At 42.3% G+C, this 18558-nt stretch overlaps 1 protein-coding gene across 4 annotated transcripts in view; it reads left to right on the forward strand.

Annotated features, from left to right (window-relative positions):
* The first annotated feature begins 3719 nt into the window (after nucleotides 1-3719).
* The window catches only part of TRPM3 (transient receptor potential cation channel subfamily M member 3), a 591964-nt gene continuing 577125 nt past the window's right edge, over nucleotides 3720-18558 (forward strand). For all 4 annotated transcript variants that reach the window (XM_066604176.1, XM_066604177.1, XM_066604178.1 and 1 more), the window contains exon 1: nucleotides 3720-3914. In XM_066604176.1, the coding sequence (XP_066460273.1) occupies nucleotides 3720-3914 (195 nt within the window). The remainder of the gene's footprint in view (nucleotides 3915-18558) is intronic.

Consider the following 18558-nt stretch of genomic DNA (forward strand, 5'->3'; position numbering starts at 1 on the left):
AATATTTATGTTTTACACTTATAGTTTAAGATACTGGTTGCATTGTGAGGTAGAGAAAGAGCAGGAGAGAGAAGGGGAAATAAAAGCATAAAGCATGATGTGAACAGGGAGAAGACACCAGGAGAGCTCCCACCTGTTATACTAGCTTGCTAGCTTGGTCTACCTGAGATTGTATTTTTAACTCTGTTGTACTGGCTGCCTTGTTGGTCCCTGGGTCTTTGGTTGTGCTGCACAATGGTTCATGTTGTAGGGGAGCATAAGAGTAGAGGAGCAGTGATGGCTGAGGCTTGTTTGTTGTGAGGACTGAGTCATTTAACCAAGTTGCAATGACAAGAAAAAAAAAAGAAGCTAGAGGTGCACATGTACTTCATTCTGCTAAAATTGCTATGAGGACTTTACACCGAGAGGATGCCCACGCTACATTGGAGGCAATATTGAATATTGAGCGGGGTGATTATACAGAATGCACAGAAGGATTTGACCATTCTGAACACTTTACTGAGAGATACCATTATGAGGTGAAGAGGTTGGCAGAATTTACTCGTTGAAATGCTCATGAAACATTTAAAGTTATATCTGCCTCCTCTGATGGGACTTTCAATATGTTATCTCACTCCTCAATTGAGAAGGGTAAGCATGGCCTACTTCACATGCTTCATCTGCCTCTGCGAATACTATTACGCAGGTAATTTCAGAGCAAGCTAGTGGTGTGGATATGCAAAATAATACACAAAAAGGAACTTACTCTAGGCAATGTTTTTCTAGCTGTGACTACAAGCGATAGTATTTTGGCTGCCCTCTCTGCTCAGGTTGGTAGCCTGAAAGAGGATATTGGATTTATAAAACATGATTTGCAGAACATTTCTGAAGAATTTTCTAAAACAAAAATTGCTCTTATTCAGGCTACAATTAGTAAATGCAAGCCGTCTATCTGTACTTTACAATGTAAGGGCACAGTCAGACTAATGTGTTTTATGTGCGTTGAAAATTAATGCTTTTAAAAGAACCAATGGGTTCTTATAGAAGCGTTCATATGCAAGGAATTAGCAGCGCAAAACGGTGTGCACATAAAAAAAGATAGAACATGCACTATCTTAGGCTTCTGGGAAGCACCTTTTAAATGTCCTTCTGTAAGTGGCGGGGTATACCTACTGCCCCCCCTGCTGCGCAATTCCTCAGCAGTGGGGGGCAGTAGGGGACTCCCCCCACCTCTCTCCCCAGGGGGATTCCCTATAGTGGAAAGAGAGAGGGGGCAGGGTTTCAGGGCTTTCCCCGAGAGTGTGGAATGAGGGGTGGTGTTTTAGGGACCTTCCTTAGCCCCACCCCTAGCCCTGCCCCACCATGGTTTGCTATGGGGATTCTCACAGAAAATCCCCATAGAAAACTATGGAGGGGTGTGGCTATGGGGTGGGACTAAGGGGGCAGGTCCCTCTAGATCTGCCCTTCCTCCCACACTCTTGGGGGAAGCCCTTGGGATTTATCCATAGCAAAGAGAGACAGCACTGCTATGGGGGATTTCCCCTAAGCAGGGACAGGGAATAGAGCTATGGGGGGGGGGGGGTTCCCCATAGCCCCGCTCCATCTCTCCCTGCTCTGAGAAAACCCCCCATAGCTCCGCTCACTATCCCTGCTTTGGGGAAATCCCGAAGTCTTGCAGGGCTGGTTCTCTCTCTTCGTAGAGCAGCTGCACTTCTCCAAGCGCAGCTGCTCCAGTGAATAGGCAAAGTTTCATATGCTGCGCATATGAAACTATGACTGATCACGCATTTTCAACACATAAGAAGAGCGCATTTTTTTTCACGTGCATAGGCATGCAAAAAAAAAACCACGCTCATCTGACTGCGCCCTGAAGCAGATAATCTGGAAAATAGGCTAAGGAGAAAGCATTTGTGACTGGTGGGGGTTTCAGAAAAGGGTTGTATCTGAAAGAATTTTCTTAGGAATGGCTAAAGTCAGTCAACTATTGTGGAAAGTACTTTGTCAGTTTTCTTTGTTGTGCAAACGGCTCATAGATCTCCTGCTAAACCACCTCCATCTGCTGCCACACTGAGAACTGTTTTAATTAAACTCTTGCACTATAAAGATCAGAACATTAATTTAAAGAGATCAAGAGAAATGAAAGAGTTAACAATGGCCAGTCATCATATAGCTGTCTGCCAGATTATCCAGTGGACATACAGAAAACAAATGCAATTTCAAGATGTTAGGAAAAAGGTTTACAGCTGCTTTGTGCTATTCTGTATCCGGCACGGCTGAGAGTTGTGATTCAGGGGAGACTTTTTTCTTTGATAATGCTATGGATGTTGCCTCCTGGATTAATAAACATAAACAATATTTATATAACAGTAACAAGTAGTCCTTTTTTAGTGGATTATTGGTAGAGTATTTGATCATCTACATTGAGATGATTTGCTAGATAGGTGGGAGTTTCCTGGGTACTGCTCCTTAGTATTAGTGATCTTACTGTGATATTGTTTTTTTCCTGACCATTATCACTAGGTGATTAGAGCCCTAGGGGATATAGGCATATGCGTATGGGGATGGGTGTGGCGGAGTGTTATTTTTTCCTTCTCTCTCTCCTTCTCCTCCTCTACCATGCAATGCAACTGATATGATACATTATATGTGTAAAACATAAATAATGAATAGCATAGTTCAAGAGGTTAATATAATTTGGGGAATTTTATTACTCAATAGTGACGTGATCACTTTTTTGCATCTCAATGAGTAACAGTAACTAATACAACTAAGGTCATGTCATCAATCACACTGGATAGCAAAGAGACAGTCTTGAAGAATTGGCAATCTAATTGTAGTATACTGGAATCTGTTGAAAGTACAGTAAATGGTCTGCATCTCTTCTTTGTGCATTTACAACATATACAGTATGAGAGTATATATATATATATGTATATATATATATATATATATATATATGTAAACATCTATATCAACATTTCCTTGGAGTATTCTCATCTGAGGGGAGAAATCCAGTACACAATTGTAGCATCTATGAGAAGTTGTGACTCCAAAGACATTAACAGTAACAGTGAATAAACCATATTTCCCGAAACAAAGCTTCCTCAGTAAATGTGCCTGTCAGGGGGAGCACTCAGCCTGTGGAGTGCTTCTATCATTCTGTTCCTCCCTGTGAGTCTTGCAGCCCTGAGTGACTTATCTGCCTGACTAGCTCTCTTTCTCTCTGACTTTTATTTTTTTTCTCTTACTGCCTGTGGTCTTGTATTTCACTTCCCTTCCCATCCCTGTGTTAACATACAGTAAGCCAATCTGCATTCTGTGTGCCACATGCTATGCCTTGATATCCCTTCTTCCCATGTCTTTCCTTGTGCATACAGCATGTTTCATGTTATCTGTTTGTTAGTGTCCATCTTTCCCTGCTCATCAGTGCTATCTCTCAGTGTACAGTTGATGTAGTGTCAGTTCTTACTGCTGCTGTGCACATCGTGATCTGCAGCCTTGTGTAGGATACCTGTCTGTGATCTATTCCTGGTAATGGTACCTGGTTAGGTATAGACAAGGCGTGCTCCTTGGAGTCTCTATGGCACTTGCAGGCGACACCCCTTAGCTCCCAGATCCTTGGAGGGTTTGCTACACCTTGGGAGGAGTGTGCAGCAAGTTTTTACCGATCAGCAGGTACTGCACAGCTGAGCCCACAGCAGAAAGCAAAGGAAAAACTCTCTATTTACACTATACAGACAATGGTGAACAAGTGGCGGAACCCTGGTGACTTGGAGAAAGGCTGCTCTATAAGAGAAGAAGGGGGAGAAGCTGGGAGGAAGAGGAGTAGGAGTGCCAGCCGTGCTAGCCGTGGAAGGTTTAGTGAGTCCTGGAAAAGAATAAGTTCAAGGCAAGGATCCACCAGGAAATCTATACTGTTGTCTCTGCAGCCTCCGGTAAGAGCAGTGTCCTCCTCATTGTGTAGTCAAAGCCTCATATGCATGACTTCCCTGTGCGCTGTCCACCGAGCTGGTGCTGAACTCTGCAGGCTGCATGCTGGGATGAGCAGGGGCTCTTTATATTACAGCTTAATCCTTATAAGACACTTTCTGGAGTCAAATGTCTCCAATTGGGTTAGGGAACCAGTATTAAAAAAATCTGCCTCACAGAGAGTTACATTGAAAACATTACAGCAAATCAGGGGTTAACACAGGGCCATGTGAGTTATAATGGGCTTAATAGGAAACATAAATACTTAATAGACTTGATGTACCAAAGATTCAGTACAGTAGGCTCCAGATAATTCTTCTTCTCTTCTTTACAGGATGAACATTGTTACTTGTTCTACATGTGTTTAGTGTGAGATCTGTATTATGATGATGGTGTGGAAGGATGTTTACTTTAGCTAGAATGTGTCAACATATTAGAAACTATGTTGCTTGTATTTAAATATTGCTTTGTTTTCCTATTCAAAAGAGGACACATGGGAATGTCAATTAGGATGATTATATTCTTAGTTATTGCACTCCAATTACCACTACTGCTTGATTTGGAATACAGTTAGTAGCTTATGGACATAGGGAACATGAAAACCATGATTATCTATCTATGTATCTAGAATAGATGGACATAGCACACATGCATTGTTGTTTCTTCAATGTTTTACATGAAAAAAAGTTGTATATTGCGTAAACTTTGGAATCATTGTACGCCTTTTGTCAACTGAGGTTATTGCACAGCACTGTTATAGCACAATATTATATGTTGTTACTGCGATTTAAAGGAACATATGCAATGGAGGTAAACTGTATTGGTCCAATACACAGAGATTTGAACTTATACATGATGTATGGCTACTTCTTATTAGTAGAGTTACAGTTTTCTTGTTTTCTTTGTAGTTTACTGTTGAGCAACACTGGGGATGTTGAATTCACAATTTTGAAGATTTTCAATGAAATTGACTTGCTCTATAGTCTGTACAGGGTCTGCAACCTGTGGCTTTCCAGGGGATGTGAAAAGTATAATTCCCAGCATGCCCCAACAGCTGTAGCTGGTTAACTATGAATTCACACCCCACAGGTTTTGTATCAAAGTAATGATGTTGGAAAAATATCTAATTTCATTATATTATTTTATTATATTACATTAGATAATAATTGGACGTCTTAATAAATATAAGACCTCCCATCCGGATCAGTTTATGAATGTTTCAGCAGCAGCAACAGGTGTTTCCATCTATGTCGATGCACCCAATTAGACATCTTTGTTAGCATACTGCATAATAGGGTATTAATCCAGGGATTCAGAGCCATGAGAAGTCCAGATCAGAATTTGCCATTGTAAGGATTGTATTAGTTTTACTTAATGAGTTTAGAAAATGCACGATAATGTGTACACTGATCACAGATGCTGTGCATGGCACCTGAATGCAGATCGTCAGGTGTATTCACAACATCCACTGTATATGCTTTGATACAGCTGAAAAACTTATACAGGCTTGTGTTACTCTTGAAAGGAGAAAAGTAACAATCATATTAAAATATGCTGTTAATCTCTCTCTCTATATAGAAGTATACATTAAGAGTGCATCCATACTTGTACTTTTTTTTGCAATATGTATTTTGATGACTGCGAGCTGATACACTGTAGAAGCAGCCCCCTCCCCCCCCACACCCCCACGCATGAACAGGATTGATGGATTTATCATGACCAGTTATTTTCACAAGCACTATAAAAAAAAACTAGTGTCGACATGCCTTAAAGAGGCCCTGTCACCCTCTTTATGCAGTCCTCATTGAGAGCCCCATATGATAGTCTCCATTACACTGATTGCCATGATATGTCTGCTGTATGTATATGTGCAGTAGTTTTGGAGAAACTAGTCCAGAATATTCATGAGCTGCAGCTAGCCACACCCACCCCATCCTCCAGCCAATGATTGGCAGCTCTCTCATTATGCACAGTAATAACCAGAGAGCTGTACATGATTGGCAGGAGAGAAGGGTGGGTGTGGCTAGCTGCAGCTCAGGATTAGTTCTCTATGTCTGGCCACTGCTAATAGAAAACTCCTTCAAAATATTCACGAGCTGCAGCTAGTCACACCCACCTCAACCTCTGGCCAATGATGTACAGCTCTCTGGTTATTACTGTACATAATGAGAAAGTTGCCAATCATTGGCTAATGAGTGGGGTGGGTGGGGCTAGCTGCAGCTCATGAATATGAAGGACTTCTGTGTCTGGCTGCTACTAATAAAAAATGAGTTACTTCAAAACTACTGCACAGATACATACAGCAGACAGATCACTGTGATCAGTGTGACCAGCACTACTGTAGATAGTGGGGTGTGACCTTTTCTATAGAAACCTGAGATGTAGATGTGCCATTTTATTTGCAAATTCGAAGTTAAAGGGGTATCCCGAGCATTTAGTCCCTTCTAGTACTCGCACTTGAGACCCTTGCTGATCACCTGATTTCAGCTCCCACACTCATGAAAGCAAAGCCCTCTATACCCCAGTTTCAGAGCCAGATGTGTGAAAGAAGGGTTCACTTCCATTGAAATCAATTGGAGCTGTGCTTTTGTGGCACTTCCAGCTCCAAGTCCAATGTGAATTCAGCCATCAACATTCAGCCTGCTGCAGGGAGTGAGATCAGGTGATTTCCTGGGATTCCAAGTGGTAGTCCCTCATCGATCAATTACTGCTGACCTGAAGATAGGTCATCAGTACTAAAAGGGGTTAAATGCCTGGAATACCCCTTTAGTCCAGATTCACACGAGAGTGCAACTGCGTTTTTTACTGTACTTTTTGCACAACCAAAATGCACATGCCAAATATGCACATGGGAACGAACCTGTTGAAATCAATGTGTTCTATTTTCTGCGTATTGTGTGCGCAAATCTTTCCTAAACATGCATGCACTTATGTCCATGTGAATCCAGCCTTAATCTATTTACCTTTTCTGTAACCCTATCAACTGGGATTCTTAACATTATAGCTTCATACATGGAATATTCAGGGATCAGAAAATGGAATATGTGAACCTAAATGACCCCTACAATGTACGCAGAACTTTGATCCATAGTAAAGTTGTGTATTTTTGATGAGATTGTCCCAAATTCAAGCAAATTATTTCTGATCCTTTATATAATTTGATTCACTGTTAAATTGTTTTTAACTTATTTATGACAAGAAATAATACATGAAATTTGAATTTAGAGTGTTTTTTGCATCTTGCCTGTTCGCTCATAAATATTTTGACAGCTGACCATGTCTCCCACCAGAAGCTTAAAAATAATGCTGGGAGATGCACCCTGCAGTGCGAGCAGTCAGGTTGCTGAGGTAACTGTAAGGGAGATTTTTAAGACCAGACTTCTAATATTTTATGGCTGGCTGAGGAGCCTTACCGTCCACTCCGTTGGCTTTATCTCCTGACGTCATTAACTTCCACCAGAAGACATGGGCAGCTTCATAACTGGAGGAACTGGAGGTACCCTTTAGGATATGCTTACAAGTAGCTCACCTCTCTGCAGATGCTCAATGAATGAATTCATGAATGGGTGAGTGCTGCCTTTGATTGGCTGAGTGCAGGGACCAGAGGCAGCTCTCAGCTGTCCTTCAATAGCTGAGAGCTGCCTCTGATTGGTACCTGCGCTCAGCCAATCAGAGGCAACCCTTTCAGCAGGCGGGGATTTTAATTCCCTGACTGCTGAAAGCTCCTCATAGCAGTGCAGGAGAAGAGCCGACTGGACGCGGCTGAGCCCCGGCAGCTGCAGAGAGGTGAGTATACATTTTTTTTTATTTTTCACACATTTTTGGATTGATTTTCAGGGAAGGACTTATATTTTAAGCCCTTCCTCGAAAATCACTGCAGAGCTTGCAGGCAGCCTATTGCTTTCAATGGAGCCGGCTGTATTGCTAGCTCCATTGAATTCAATAGGAGAACATTGCGATCCTCTGCTACAGCTGTGACAGCTGTGGCAGAGGATTTCTGCAGGGCTTGCTGGCAGACCATTGCTTTCAATGTAGCGGGCTGTATTGCCGGCTCCATTGAATTCAATGGGAGAACACCACGCTCCTCTGCCACAGCTGTCACAGTTGTGGCAGAGGATCGCGATTTTCACTATATGTTCTCAATGGGGTCGGCGCTGCTGCTGCTGGACCCATTAAGTGCAAGGTGAAAACTCTGGATGCGACCGCATCCAGGGGTTTCACATACACAAAACACTGGTTTGCCGCAGTTACATGCATTCTGAGAACCGATGTCCAATAATTTTCACCACAGGTGTTTTTCCACATGTAAAATTTGCACATGTGACCGCTAACATTGAAAAGCATTGGTTCTATCTAGTGCAATCTTTTTTATGCGCGGAAGCTCCCCCTTCAAAACGCCCGTGTGACTGAGCCCTTAATCACAGAAGCAATCTTTTTCAGCAACAATCCCATTTTCCAGGCAATATCGTCAAGGTCATGTTGGCCAAAATAATCTGTAAAGTAAATCAGACTAGGAAACCAAACTTCCTGCTACTTCATCCGAGTCTCCCGCTACCATTTATAAACTTTTGCTTGGATTTGCAGTCACCTGCCTCACTGGAAGTTCTCTTTTAGCTAAGTTTTATTTCATATTCCATAGCACAAATTAATATGAATTTAATATACTGTACATGATAAATTATCCACAATGAATTCTGGTCATTCTCTTCTTCACTTCTATTCAAAGAATAATTTCTTCTTAAGGTAATGAATATTTGACCGGTCTGAAAACATTTTATCATTGGAATTGGAATTCTTTGATCAAATAAACCTTTAAAGCTGGAGGCAAAAGTGGCAATATAGTTAGATATTTAATGTACTAAAGCCGAGAAAACTTAAAAACTCAACCTACATTCTGGTTATCTTAATTAAGAGGATTATAAACTTAAACTAAACTCCAATTTGAGGCTGTTGTAAATTCGTCCTCTTAGAAGAGAAAAAAAGCATTCTTGGCTCCAAATATGGAAATCCGATGGCTCTGAATTAGCTACCCACACTAAGGAATCCAGCACCAATGAGCATTAATATTATGCTTTTTTTTCATTAGAAAGGCATCAAGTTTATAAATGGCGAAAGAGTTCCATATAGAGATGAGCGAGCATACTCGTTAAGGACAGATACTCGAGCGAATAACGTCCTTTTCGAGTACCTACCTGCTCGCCCGCAAAGATTTGGGAGCCGGTGGGGGGCGGGGAGCAGCGAGGGAGACCGGGGGGAATGGGGGGGGTAGATCTCTCTCTCCCCTCCGCTCCCTCCTGCTCCCTCCCGCAACACAGCGCTCACCCCCGCCGGCAACCGAATCTTTGCGGGCGAGCAGGCAGGTACTCGAAAAGGACGATACTGTCCTTACTGAGTACGCTTGCTCATCTCTAGTTCCATATTGTACCTGCTCTTACATACATTACACAACTATGTATTATTACTTATGTATTATTGCATAACCAGTATATGAAAACTATATTCCACAAAGCCCCGCGTGCAATGTAAAGCTTACAGGTACAAGATAATAAACTCACAATTAGGGCTTGTCCATTCTGGCTTCATGGTTTCTGTTTTTACAAGATCCACGATGCATCTATTGTGATCCATTTTACAATGGGCCCTGGTTCATTCATTTATGATGTTTTTTCAGGAATTCTATTTTTGTGATCAGTATTGTATGTCATACATGAATGATCTTGTGTCCTCAGTGTTAGGCCTCGTCCAGACGAGCGTTTTTTTAGCGCTGCTTAGCATCACTACAAACACGCTTTTATAGGAACCAATAGGTTTCTATAGAAGCGTTTACATGGACCATTGTTAGACAGGCTAAATTAGTGTATCTAACAAAGATAGGACATAGTGGGGAGAGAGGGGAGAGCAGGGTTACAGGGCTTCTTCTGAGAGCATGGGAGGAGAGGGTGGGGCTAAATGGATCCACCCTCTAGCCCCACCCCTCTATATTTGCTATGGGGGGGTCTCTGGAGAAGCTCCGTAGCCCCACCTCTCTCTCTAGCCCCACCCACTCTCTCTGTGCTATGGGGATATCCCTCGGGGATCCCCAGAGCAGAAAGGGAGAGATCTGGGCTACGGGTTAATCCCCAGTAGTAGAGAGAGTGGGGCTATGGAGGATTAACCCATATCAGGAAGAGACAGAGCGGGGCTATTGGTTAATTCCCTGTAGCCCCACTCTCTCTCTCCCTGCTATGGGGAAGTCCCAGAGCCCTGCTGGTCTTCTTCTTTCTCTCCTCCTGGAGCAGTTGTGCTTTTTAAAGCGCAGTTGTTCCAGTGAGCAGCTGCCCGTTCATGTTGATCTTTTAGCGCTGATAGACACTATCAGCGCTAAAAGAGCGCTTGTCTGAACGAGGCCTTATATGAGATTCTTGCCAACTCTGTGATGCATTATCAGCATACATACTGCTAATTTCTGCAGACATACACTTACCTATTGGCTGCAATCTCACAGCCCTATTTGCAGTGAAAATTTAAAAAGTTTGCCAACTATGTTTTTTTTTTTTGTTTTTTTTAAACTGTACATAAAAAATAGAAAAGGTTGTTTTTAATTGCAAGCCATGCTTGCTTATACAAGTTTTAAAGCTCTAGATCCATCTCTACAAAGGGTAAGTTATAGATTCATATGAGACCCTGCAACACCAAGAAACAATTTAAGTACTAGTAATTTCCATTCATTTTGCTATACTGTTCTATCATCATGTTCGTGCCGCCTGAACCATGAACAGCATGTACCCAGGACAGGGATGCCTGTTGCCCCGAGGGTGTTGTAGATTGGAGGTGGATCAAGGTATAGATTTTTACACAGCGGTTCTGGATCTTTAAGCTACATTTGTGATTATGGAACTATGCCCTCTTGATTAAAGTAATTATTACTCTTCTTCTCTAAAATATACTAGAATTTATGATTTGCAAGCCCATGTGTGATCATGATGAAGAATAAAAGCCGCAGTTCACGGATGCAGTTTAATGGCATTATAATAGCACTTTCAGAATGCTAAACTTGCTTGTAAATTACTGGAAACATAACTATATTTTGAAATGTATCTGAGGCTTTAAGGCAAAAAGGATAAATATGCTTATTTCCTTAAATGACTAGAGCCATATGTGTAATGTACTTTATGCATACATTTTCTTACATGTATTTTATAGCCGTAGGCAAGGACTTCACTGTCTGTGACTTTTAACCATGACAAGGGTTGCACACCAAGAATTGCTGTGTAGCCCTGCAGCTTCACACTCTCATTGAGGTCAGTGGAGTCATGGTGTGGGTCATAAGTGGCTGTGACCGTGACCTGCAGATAGCAAAAAGTGCAACCTCAGTGGATTTTTGTGACCTGTGGGTTGCAGCTCCAGCCGATTGCTACTCACAACGTGACCCCATTGCCCTCTATGAGAGTGTGATGTGACATGGCTACACAGCCTCATGTGTAATGTACATTCTACATACATTTGCTTTCATAGATTCTGTAATTTAATCTGGGGCTGCACAGTGACTTTTGCTCATTACAAGGGGTCATGAAACCAAAGATTACTATGTAGTCCTTCCACCTTGCACTGTCATTAAGGGCAATAGGGTGTAGATGTGAGTCACAAATGTCCGCAACCGGAACCTACAGATTGCAAAAAATCCAGCCTTAGTGGATTTTTGTGACCTGTTTTTTGCAGTTGCAGCCGCTTGCGACTCACACCATGACTCCATTGGCCTTAATGAGAGTGCGAAGTCACAACACAGCAATCTTTAGTTGCAAAAAGTTGCCATGAAGTCTCAGCCTTAATATGTTCAGTTCTTTGTTATGAATTGCATCATAAACCCTCATTGAAGAGCCTGTTTTTTTGCTTTAAGGATCAAGCAATTGTCATCATCACAGTGTATGTGGGCTTAGTTTTTTTTGGCAACAAGTTGTATATTTAATGGCACCGCTCTAGGGTACATATAATCTGTTGTATAACTTTTACACATTTTTTGTGGGGACAGATGGAAAAACTTGGAAATTTTGATGGAAATTCCACCATTGTTTTTGGGTTTTGCTTTTACAGCGTTTACCATTTGATAAAAACAGATTTCCTATCTGGATCAGCACGATTACTGCCATACCAAGTTTATATACCATATATACTTGAGTATAAGCCTAGCTTTTCAACACATTTTTTTTGTGCTGAAAAAGCCCCCCTCAGCTTATACTCGAGTCACGGAGGGGTAAAAAAAAAAAAAGCCTTTATACTCACCTCCTAGCCAGCATCTGTGTTCCCAGCGGTGGTGCGGCAAGCTGCTTAAATTCCTGTGTTTCCGGCGGTGATGCAGCAAGCTGCTTGAATTCTCCCCACTGTCATTCCCCAGCGTCCTCTCTGCTCAGCTCTGTCATCCCCTGCCGTCAACACTGTGATTGGATCGAGCGCCAACCAATCACAGACGGCGCTCAGTCATTCACAGCCAATCAATGAATCACATTCACTGATTGGCTGTGAATGATTGAGGCCCAGCTATGATTGGCTGGCGCTCGATCCAATCACAGTGTTGACGGCAGGGGATGACAGAGCTGAGCAGAGAGGACGCACGCAAGCTGCTTTAGAATTCTCCCCGTTCTCATCTCTCTGCTCGGCTTTCAAATCCCCCGCTGTCAGCGCTGTGTAAGTACGATCGAGTGACGGCTGAGATTGGTTGGTGCTCAATCCAATCACAGCGCTTACTTACACAGCGCTGACAGAGCCGAGCAGAGAGGACCGCGGGGAGAATTCAAGCAGCTTGCCGCACAGACACAGACGCCGGCTGGGAGGTGAGTATGGAGGGTTTTTTTTACCCAGTATATACCCGAGTATAGCTCGGCTTATACTCGAGTCAATACGTTTTCCCAGTTTTTTGTGGCTAAACTTGTTGACTCGGCTTATACTCGGATCGGCTAATACTCAAGTATATACGGTAGATGATTTTTTTTTTACTACTTTTGCACAATAAAAACACATTTTTAAAGAAAAATAATTGCTGCATTGAAAGATCTATAGCGTTTTTACAGCAAACAAACTATGTGAGGTCTTAATCTTTGTGGGAAGAGTTGTAGTTTTTATTAGTATTATTTTGAGGTACACACGACTTTATTAGACATTGTTTGATGCTATTCATTAGTACCTCAAGGGGACTTGAAGATACGATAGTTCAAGCTCTAGGATAGTACACTGCATTACTTATGTAGTGCATTCTACTAAGCCTATAACAGCACTCTGCCGGAAACAGGTTGAGTTACATGGCAAACATTGAGGCTCTTGGCTCAATGTCCACTGATGGAATTGAATTGCGGAATCACGGCTCGCCCACATCCACAGTGGACAAGATGAAAGACCCACACAGCCACGCAGAGGATCCTGGCGGTACGTATTGTCCCTTTTGCCATGGGCAGGGTGGGATTTTGCTGTAGGCTCCTGCCTGCGGAGTCTGACCTGCCCGTGGACATGAGGCTTAAGTCAGGCTTCCTGCTGCAATTGAAACATTGCTATCACACTGTGAGTTTCCAATCGGTGACACTTTTCTCCATCATCTCCTCAAATGCTGCAATTGCTATTGATTTTGGCATCTGGCTGTTAGAGCAGGAGCCTGGCTGTCAGTAGTCAGCTAAGCCACCATTTTAAAAAGACTAGAGATGAGCGTACCTACTCATTTCGAGTAATTACTCGATTGAGCACCGCGATTTTCGAGTACTTCCGTACTCGGGTGAAAAGATTCGGGGGGCGCCGGGGGACGGGGGGAGGCGTGGTGGAGCGGCAGGTAGCAGCGGGGAACAGAGGGGAGTCCTCTCTCTCTCCATCTCCCCCCACTCCCCGCTGCAACCCCCCACTCACCCACGGCGCCCCCCGAATCTTTTCGCCCGAGTACGGAAGTACTCGAAAATCGAGGTGCTTGGACGAAAAAGGGGCGTGGCCGAGTAGGTTCGCTCATCTCTAAAAAAGACATATGTGCATGTTAAAAGCCCATTAGTGAGGTCAGTAAAAATGCATATTAGCAATCACTAAGGAGTTAAATACCTTTAGAGTTTATTTTGTCTAAAAGTTTAATTTCTAATTTCAGACTTTAGGGATTAGCACTGGGTTGGCAGTTTGTGTTCTGCATATATATAGCATCTGTGTATTCAAATCAGTCTCTGAACCAGCCTTGTACAAGCCGCCTATAGAGAGATTAATGTAAAATGATTGTCCAAAGATATTACTATATCAGTGAACTTGTGTAAAGGAAAATAGTGTCAGCAAGTGCCAACTATTCAAGGTTGTCTAGTTCATGTTCTGTGGTCCCTGCACTAATCAGTAACAGTCAAAACTCACCTGTTCAAAGATTGACATTAGGTCGAATTAGAATCTCAAAGTGAAGTTGCAACAAATTTAGATAAAGTAGTACAGAGTAGCAAGAAAATGTTTATTTGACCAATGTTTGTCATCTGAAAGCATACATTGTGGCTCACAATTTGGGGAGCAATAACAGGCAAAGTAAAATATTTAAACTGACATAAATGAAATATTAATGAGACACAGCAGCATTGTCCTTTTGGAGTAAGAAGCAAAATGAGAGTAGAATGAATGGCTAAAAGATAATATAAAGGTCAAGTTACTTTAAAGGGGCATTGATGAGACAAATGTTTGTATAGCTCTTGTATGGTTAGAAGTTTTCCACCTATAGTGCACAGTTAGGATACAGAAAGCAGGGCCTTGCTGTTCCTTGGCTCTGATAATAAATACATACTGTTTGCACAAAGAAGATTGATGTACATAGCCCATGCTTTCCTTCGTAAAGTAACTGAATACGAAGTTTTCTTTGCCTTTGTATCTAGTATTTTTGAACGCCTCAGTTTTGTTAATATTAATATATATTCTCTTGGTTTCAAGTCCCTGAATGTAATGTATTTGCCATGCAGTGTCCCGTAGGGTGACCCCGGACACATGGCATATGCTGAGGAGCTGGGAGGGCCAGATGCTGGCTTGTTACGGCGGCACTTACCAAGCTCCCTACCGGAGCACGCAGCCAAGGCCAGGGCAGCACTGGGCCTCTTCTGGACACCCCTAGGATAGGAATGCCCAAGAGATGGTAGAACAGGGAAAGAGTTTGACACGGGTGATGCCACCGTTCCGGTATCCACCGGCATGAACATCAGTGGAGAATAAATGAGCAGCTGACAGAAATAGAGTACCTCAGGTCTCTGGGAATGGAAAGGGCCTGGAATAACTTTACTGGATAACAACTCCAACAATACATGGCAAGAGCAGACAGTATTCCAAGTGCAGGTGGTGTTACAGATATATACAGACAGAATTGAAGATGAGTACCTCCACACAGCGACCCCAGACTTCAGAATGCCTATGTGTGTGACAATTGCAGACGCGTACCTCCACCCAGCAATTCCGGACTTCAGGACGCTTGGGCGTGAACAATTGAAGACAGAAAGAGTACCTCTGCACTGGGCCTTGAGTTAGAAGACTTAGGACTGGCTCACGCTCTCTCTCTCTGGGGTGGGACCACTCACTGCTCATCCTGATCCTTGCACTCGGGAAACCTCTCCTCTCTCTTCCATCTTCAACACATGAGGGCCAAAGGTACCCTCATGGGGCTCTGTGGTTTACACTCTCAGCTGGAACTCAAGATGGAACTCTTTTTCCCGATCTCAAGCACTCACATTTATAACCTCTCTCATACCACATAACAGGACATAAATTGATACATTTAAAGACAGTCTCCAGGCTTTGCAAACACTTAACCTCTCACCTGCTGCAGCTGTGTAATACACATAACAGAATGACAAGACAGTTTTGCACAGAGCATCTACATAAGACATACATGTATGACATTATTGAGGGGGCCAGGGAAACATGTAGCCTGGGCTACTCCAGCCACACTGTACTTAAAAGAGAAAATTGGATTCAAATGTAGTCATATTCCTCCGATAAAGAGCAAAATACATTATATAAGGATCTGCAGCATACACTGAGACAAAAGGGATCCATTGCAAATATCAAAATAGGTTAAATGTGGCTGGTTGTTGAAAATAGGAACCAAAAATATTCAGGATTTGGTGCACAAATAGGATGTATGTTTGTTGGAACTACAAAATTGACGCCTTAGCCTTTTGGTGCAGAAAAAGGAGTGGAGCTACCTCAATGGAGGCCAGGTGCAGTGAAGATGACTTGTTCCTTGTCCTATTTGCATATCTTAGTGTTGAAGTGACAAGAGAGGTATGTGTATGGAGTGCCAGGTGCAGCCAACCCAGGAAACGGTCAACCCATAGGTAGATGTATGAATGCATGAAATGGTCTTGATCAAAAGGGTTGCACCTTACTCCCAGCCTTTTTGTCATGACTATTTCGTGTCTTAGCCTTTTGGCTGTGATATGGTCTCTATAGACAACAGCTAGGCAACTGTTGGTGCTGACTTAGACAAGAACACTCATTGGTGATAAAAAGTATCCGCTTAATACATAACACTTTTTTAGTAAGCGTTGAATGGAAGAAACTGAAACATGTCTAATACAGTTTTTTCAATGGTAATTACTGTTATTTTATGTTGTATATGCACATATTGTATCTTCGATTCTCAAATGTGATGTAAATATGCATAATGCCCAACTCTATGCTATACATTGGAAAATATAGTGTGTTTCCAAAAGTTACATTATACACATTAATAAGTACTTGCATCTAGTGTCGAGCTTCTGATGTTAAAATGAACATGAGAATGAGTTCTGGGGTTTCTGAAGGCTATTATTCCTGGTGCTTTGGATATCATAAAATGGTAGAGTTGGAAGGGACCTCCAGGGTCATTAGGTCCAACCCCCTGCTCAATGCAGGATTCACTAAATCATCCCAGACAGATATTTGTCCAGCCTTTGTTTGAACAATTCCATTAAAGGAGAACTCACCACCTCCTGTGGTAACCTGTTACACTCATTGATCACCTTCACTGTCAGAAAGATTTTTCTAATATCTAATTTGTGTCTCCTCCCTTTCAGTTTCATCCCATTGCTTCTGGTCTTTCCTTGTGCAAATGCGAATAGGGTTGATCCCTATTATATAAGTATAGTATGAGATGCTTTGTCAAATGCTTTACTAAAGTCAGGATATACTATATCCACTGTATTTTCTTGATCAACCCTGTCAGTGATTCTGTCATAGAAAGAAATTAGATTCGTCTGCTATGACCTGTTTTCTACAAACCCATGTTGGCTCTGATGAACTACTCCATTTTTATCCAAGTACTTGCATACATGCTGTTTAATAATTTGTTCAAAGATCTTTCCCAGTATAGAAGTCAGGCTCACAGTCCTGTGGTTTCCTGGATCCACCTTCTTCCTTTTTTTGAAGATAGGGACAACATTTGCCCTTTTCCAATCTTCTGGGACTACTCCTGTTCTCCAGAAATTTTCAAAGATTATAGTCAGTGACTCAGCAATTACCTCCGCTGCTTCCTTTAGTATCCTAGGATGTAATTCATCTGGGCCTTGAGACTTGAATTCATTTAAGTTAGCTAAGTGTTCCCTTACCATCTCTCTGCTTATAGATAGCCTGCATTCTTTTATTCCCCCAATAACACAGGGAAGATCAGTTGATGTTCCATCTACTTTTTGAGAGAAAACAGATACAAAATAGGAATTTAAAAGTTCGGGCTTCTCAACATCGTTCTTAACCAATTCACCATTTTCATCTTGTAAACATCCAATAGCATCTTTGACTTTTCTTTTGCTTTTGACATACCCCCCATCTGCAATGCAAATCCACTGTAATAGTGCACCCATACAGTAACAGTACTCCACTGTATTCCCATACAATAATAGTGCTCCTATTGTGCCCCATACAGTAAACTTGGTCACCATAGTGGCCCTATGTAGCAACAATAGTCCCCATAGTGCCACCATACAGTGAATGACCTTATATTGTAATAGTGGCCTCCATAGTGCTCCCCTACAATAATAATACCCCTATACAATAATACTGGTTCTTGTAGTGCCCCCATATAAAAAACCATAGTGCCCCCATACAGTAATAGTGCCCCCATATAGTAATATTGCCTGTATATAGTAATAGTGGCCTGGTGAAGTAACAGTTCCTCCATAATGCTTCAATATAGTAAAGGTGCCCCATATCATAATAGTGGCACCATATAGTAATTTTGCCATCAGTAGTCCCCTCACATAACAACAGTGGCCCCACAGAGTAATAATGACCCCCACAGAGTAATAGTGGACACCACAATGTTCCCATAGATTAATAGCGGCCCTAATAGTGCTCCCATAGAATCATAGTACCCCATAAAGTCATGGTGGTCCCTTTGTGGCAATTAAAATAACAATAAACTCACCTAACATCCATCCCCATAGTGAGGTTCTCTTTGTCTGCCTGCCCAGTGTAAGGGCTAGGGCTAGCAGCTTAAGACTCAACTTCACTCACATCGTTTCACATCCTGAGGACGCCGATCCAGTTAAAAAACAATGCTTGCCTGTGAACCCTGATGGGCTCCCCCTACCTCCTCCCTGTGACCGTGGTCATTACATCTGTGGTTTTCTAGTTTTATCTTAATAACGTTTTATGGGTACTACCATCTCAGACATT

The sequence above is a fragment of the Eleutherodactylus coqui genome, chromosome 5 (assembly GCF_035609145.1).
Source record: "Eleutherodactylus coqui strain aEleCoq1 chromosome 5, aEleCoq1.hap1, whole genome shotgun sequence".
NCBI classification, from domain to species: Eukaryota; Metazoa; Chordata; class Amphibia; order Anura; family Eleutherodactylidae; genus Eleutherodactylus; species Eleutherodactylus coqui.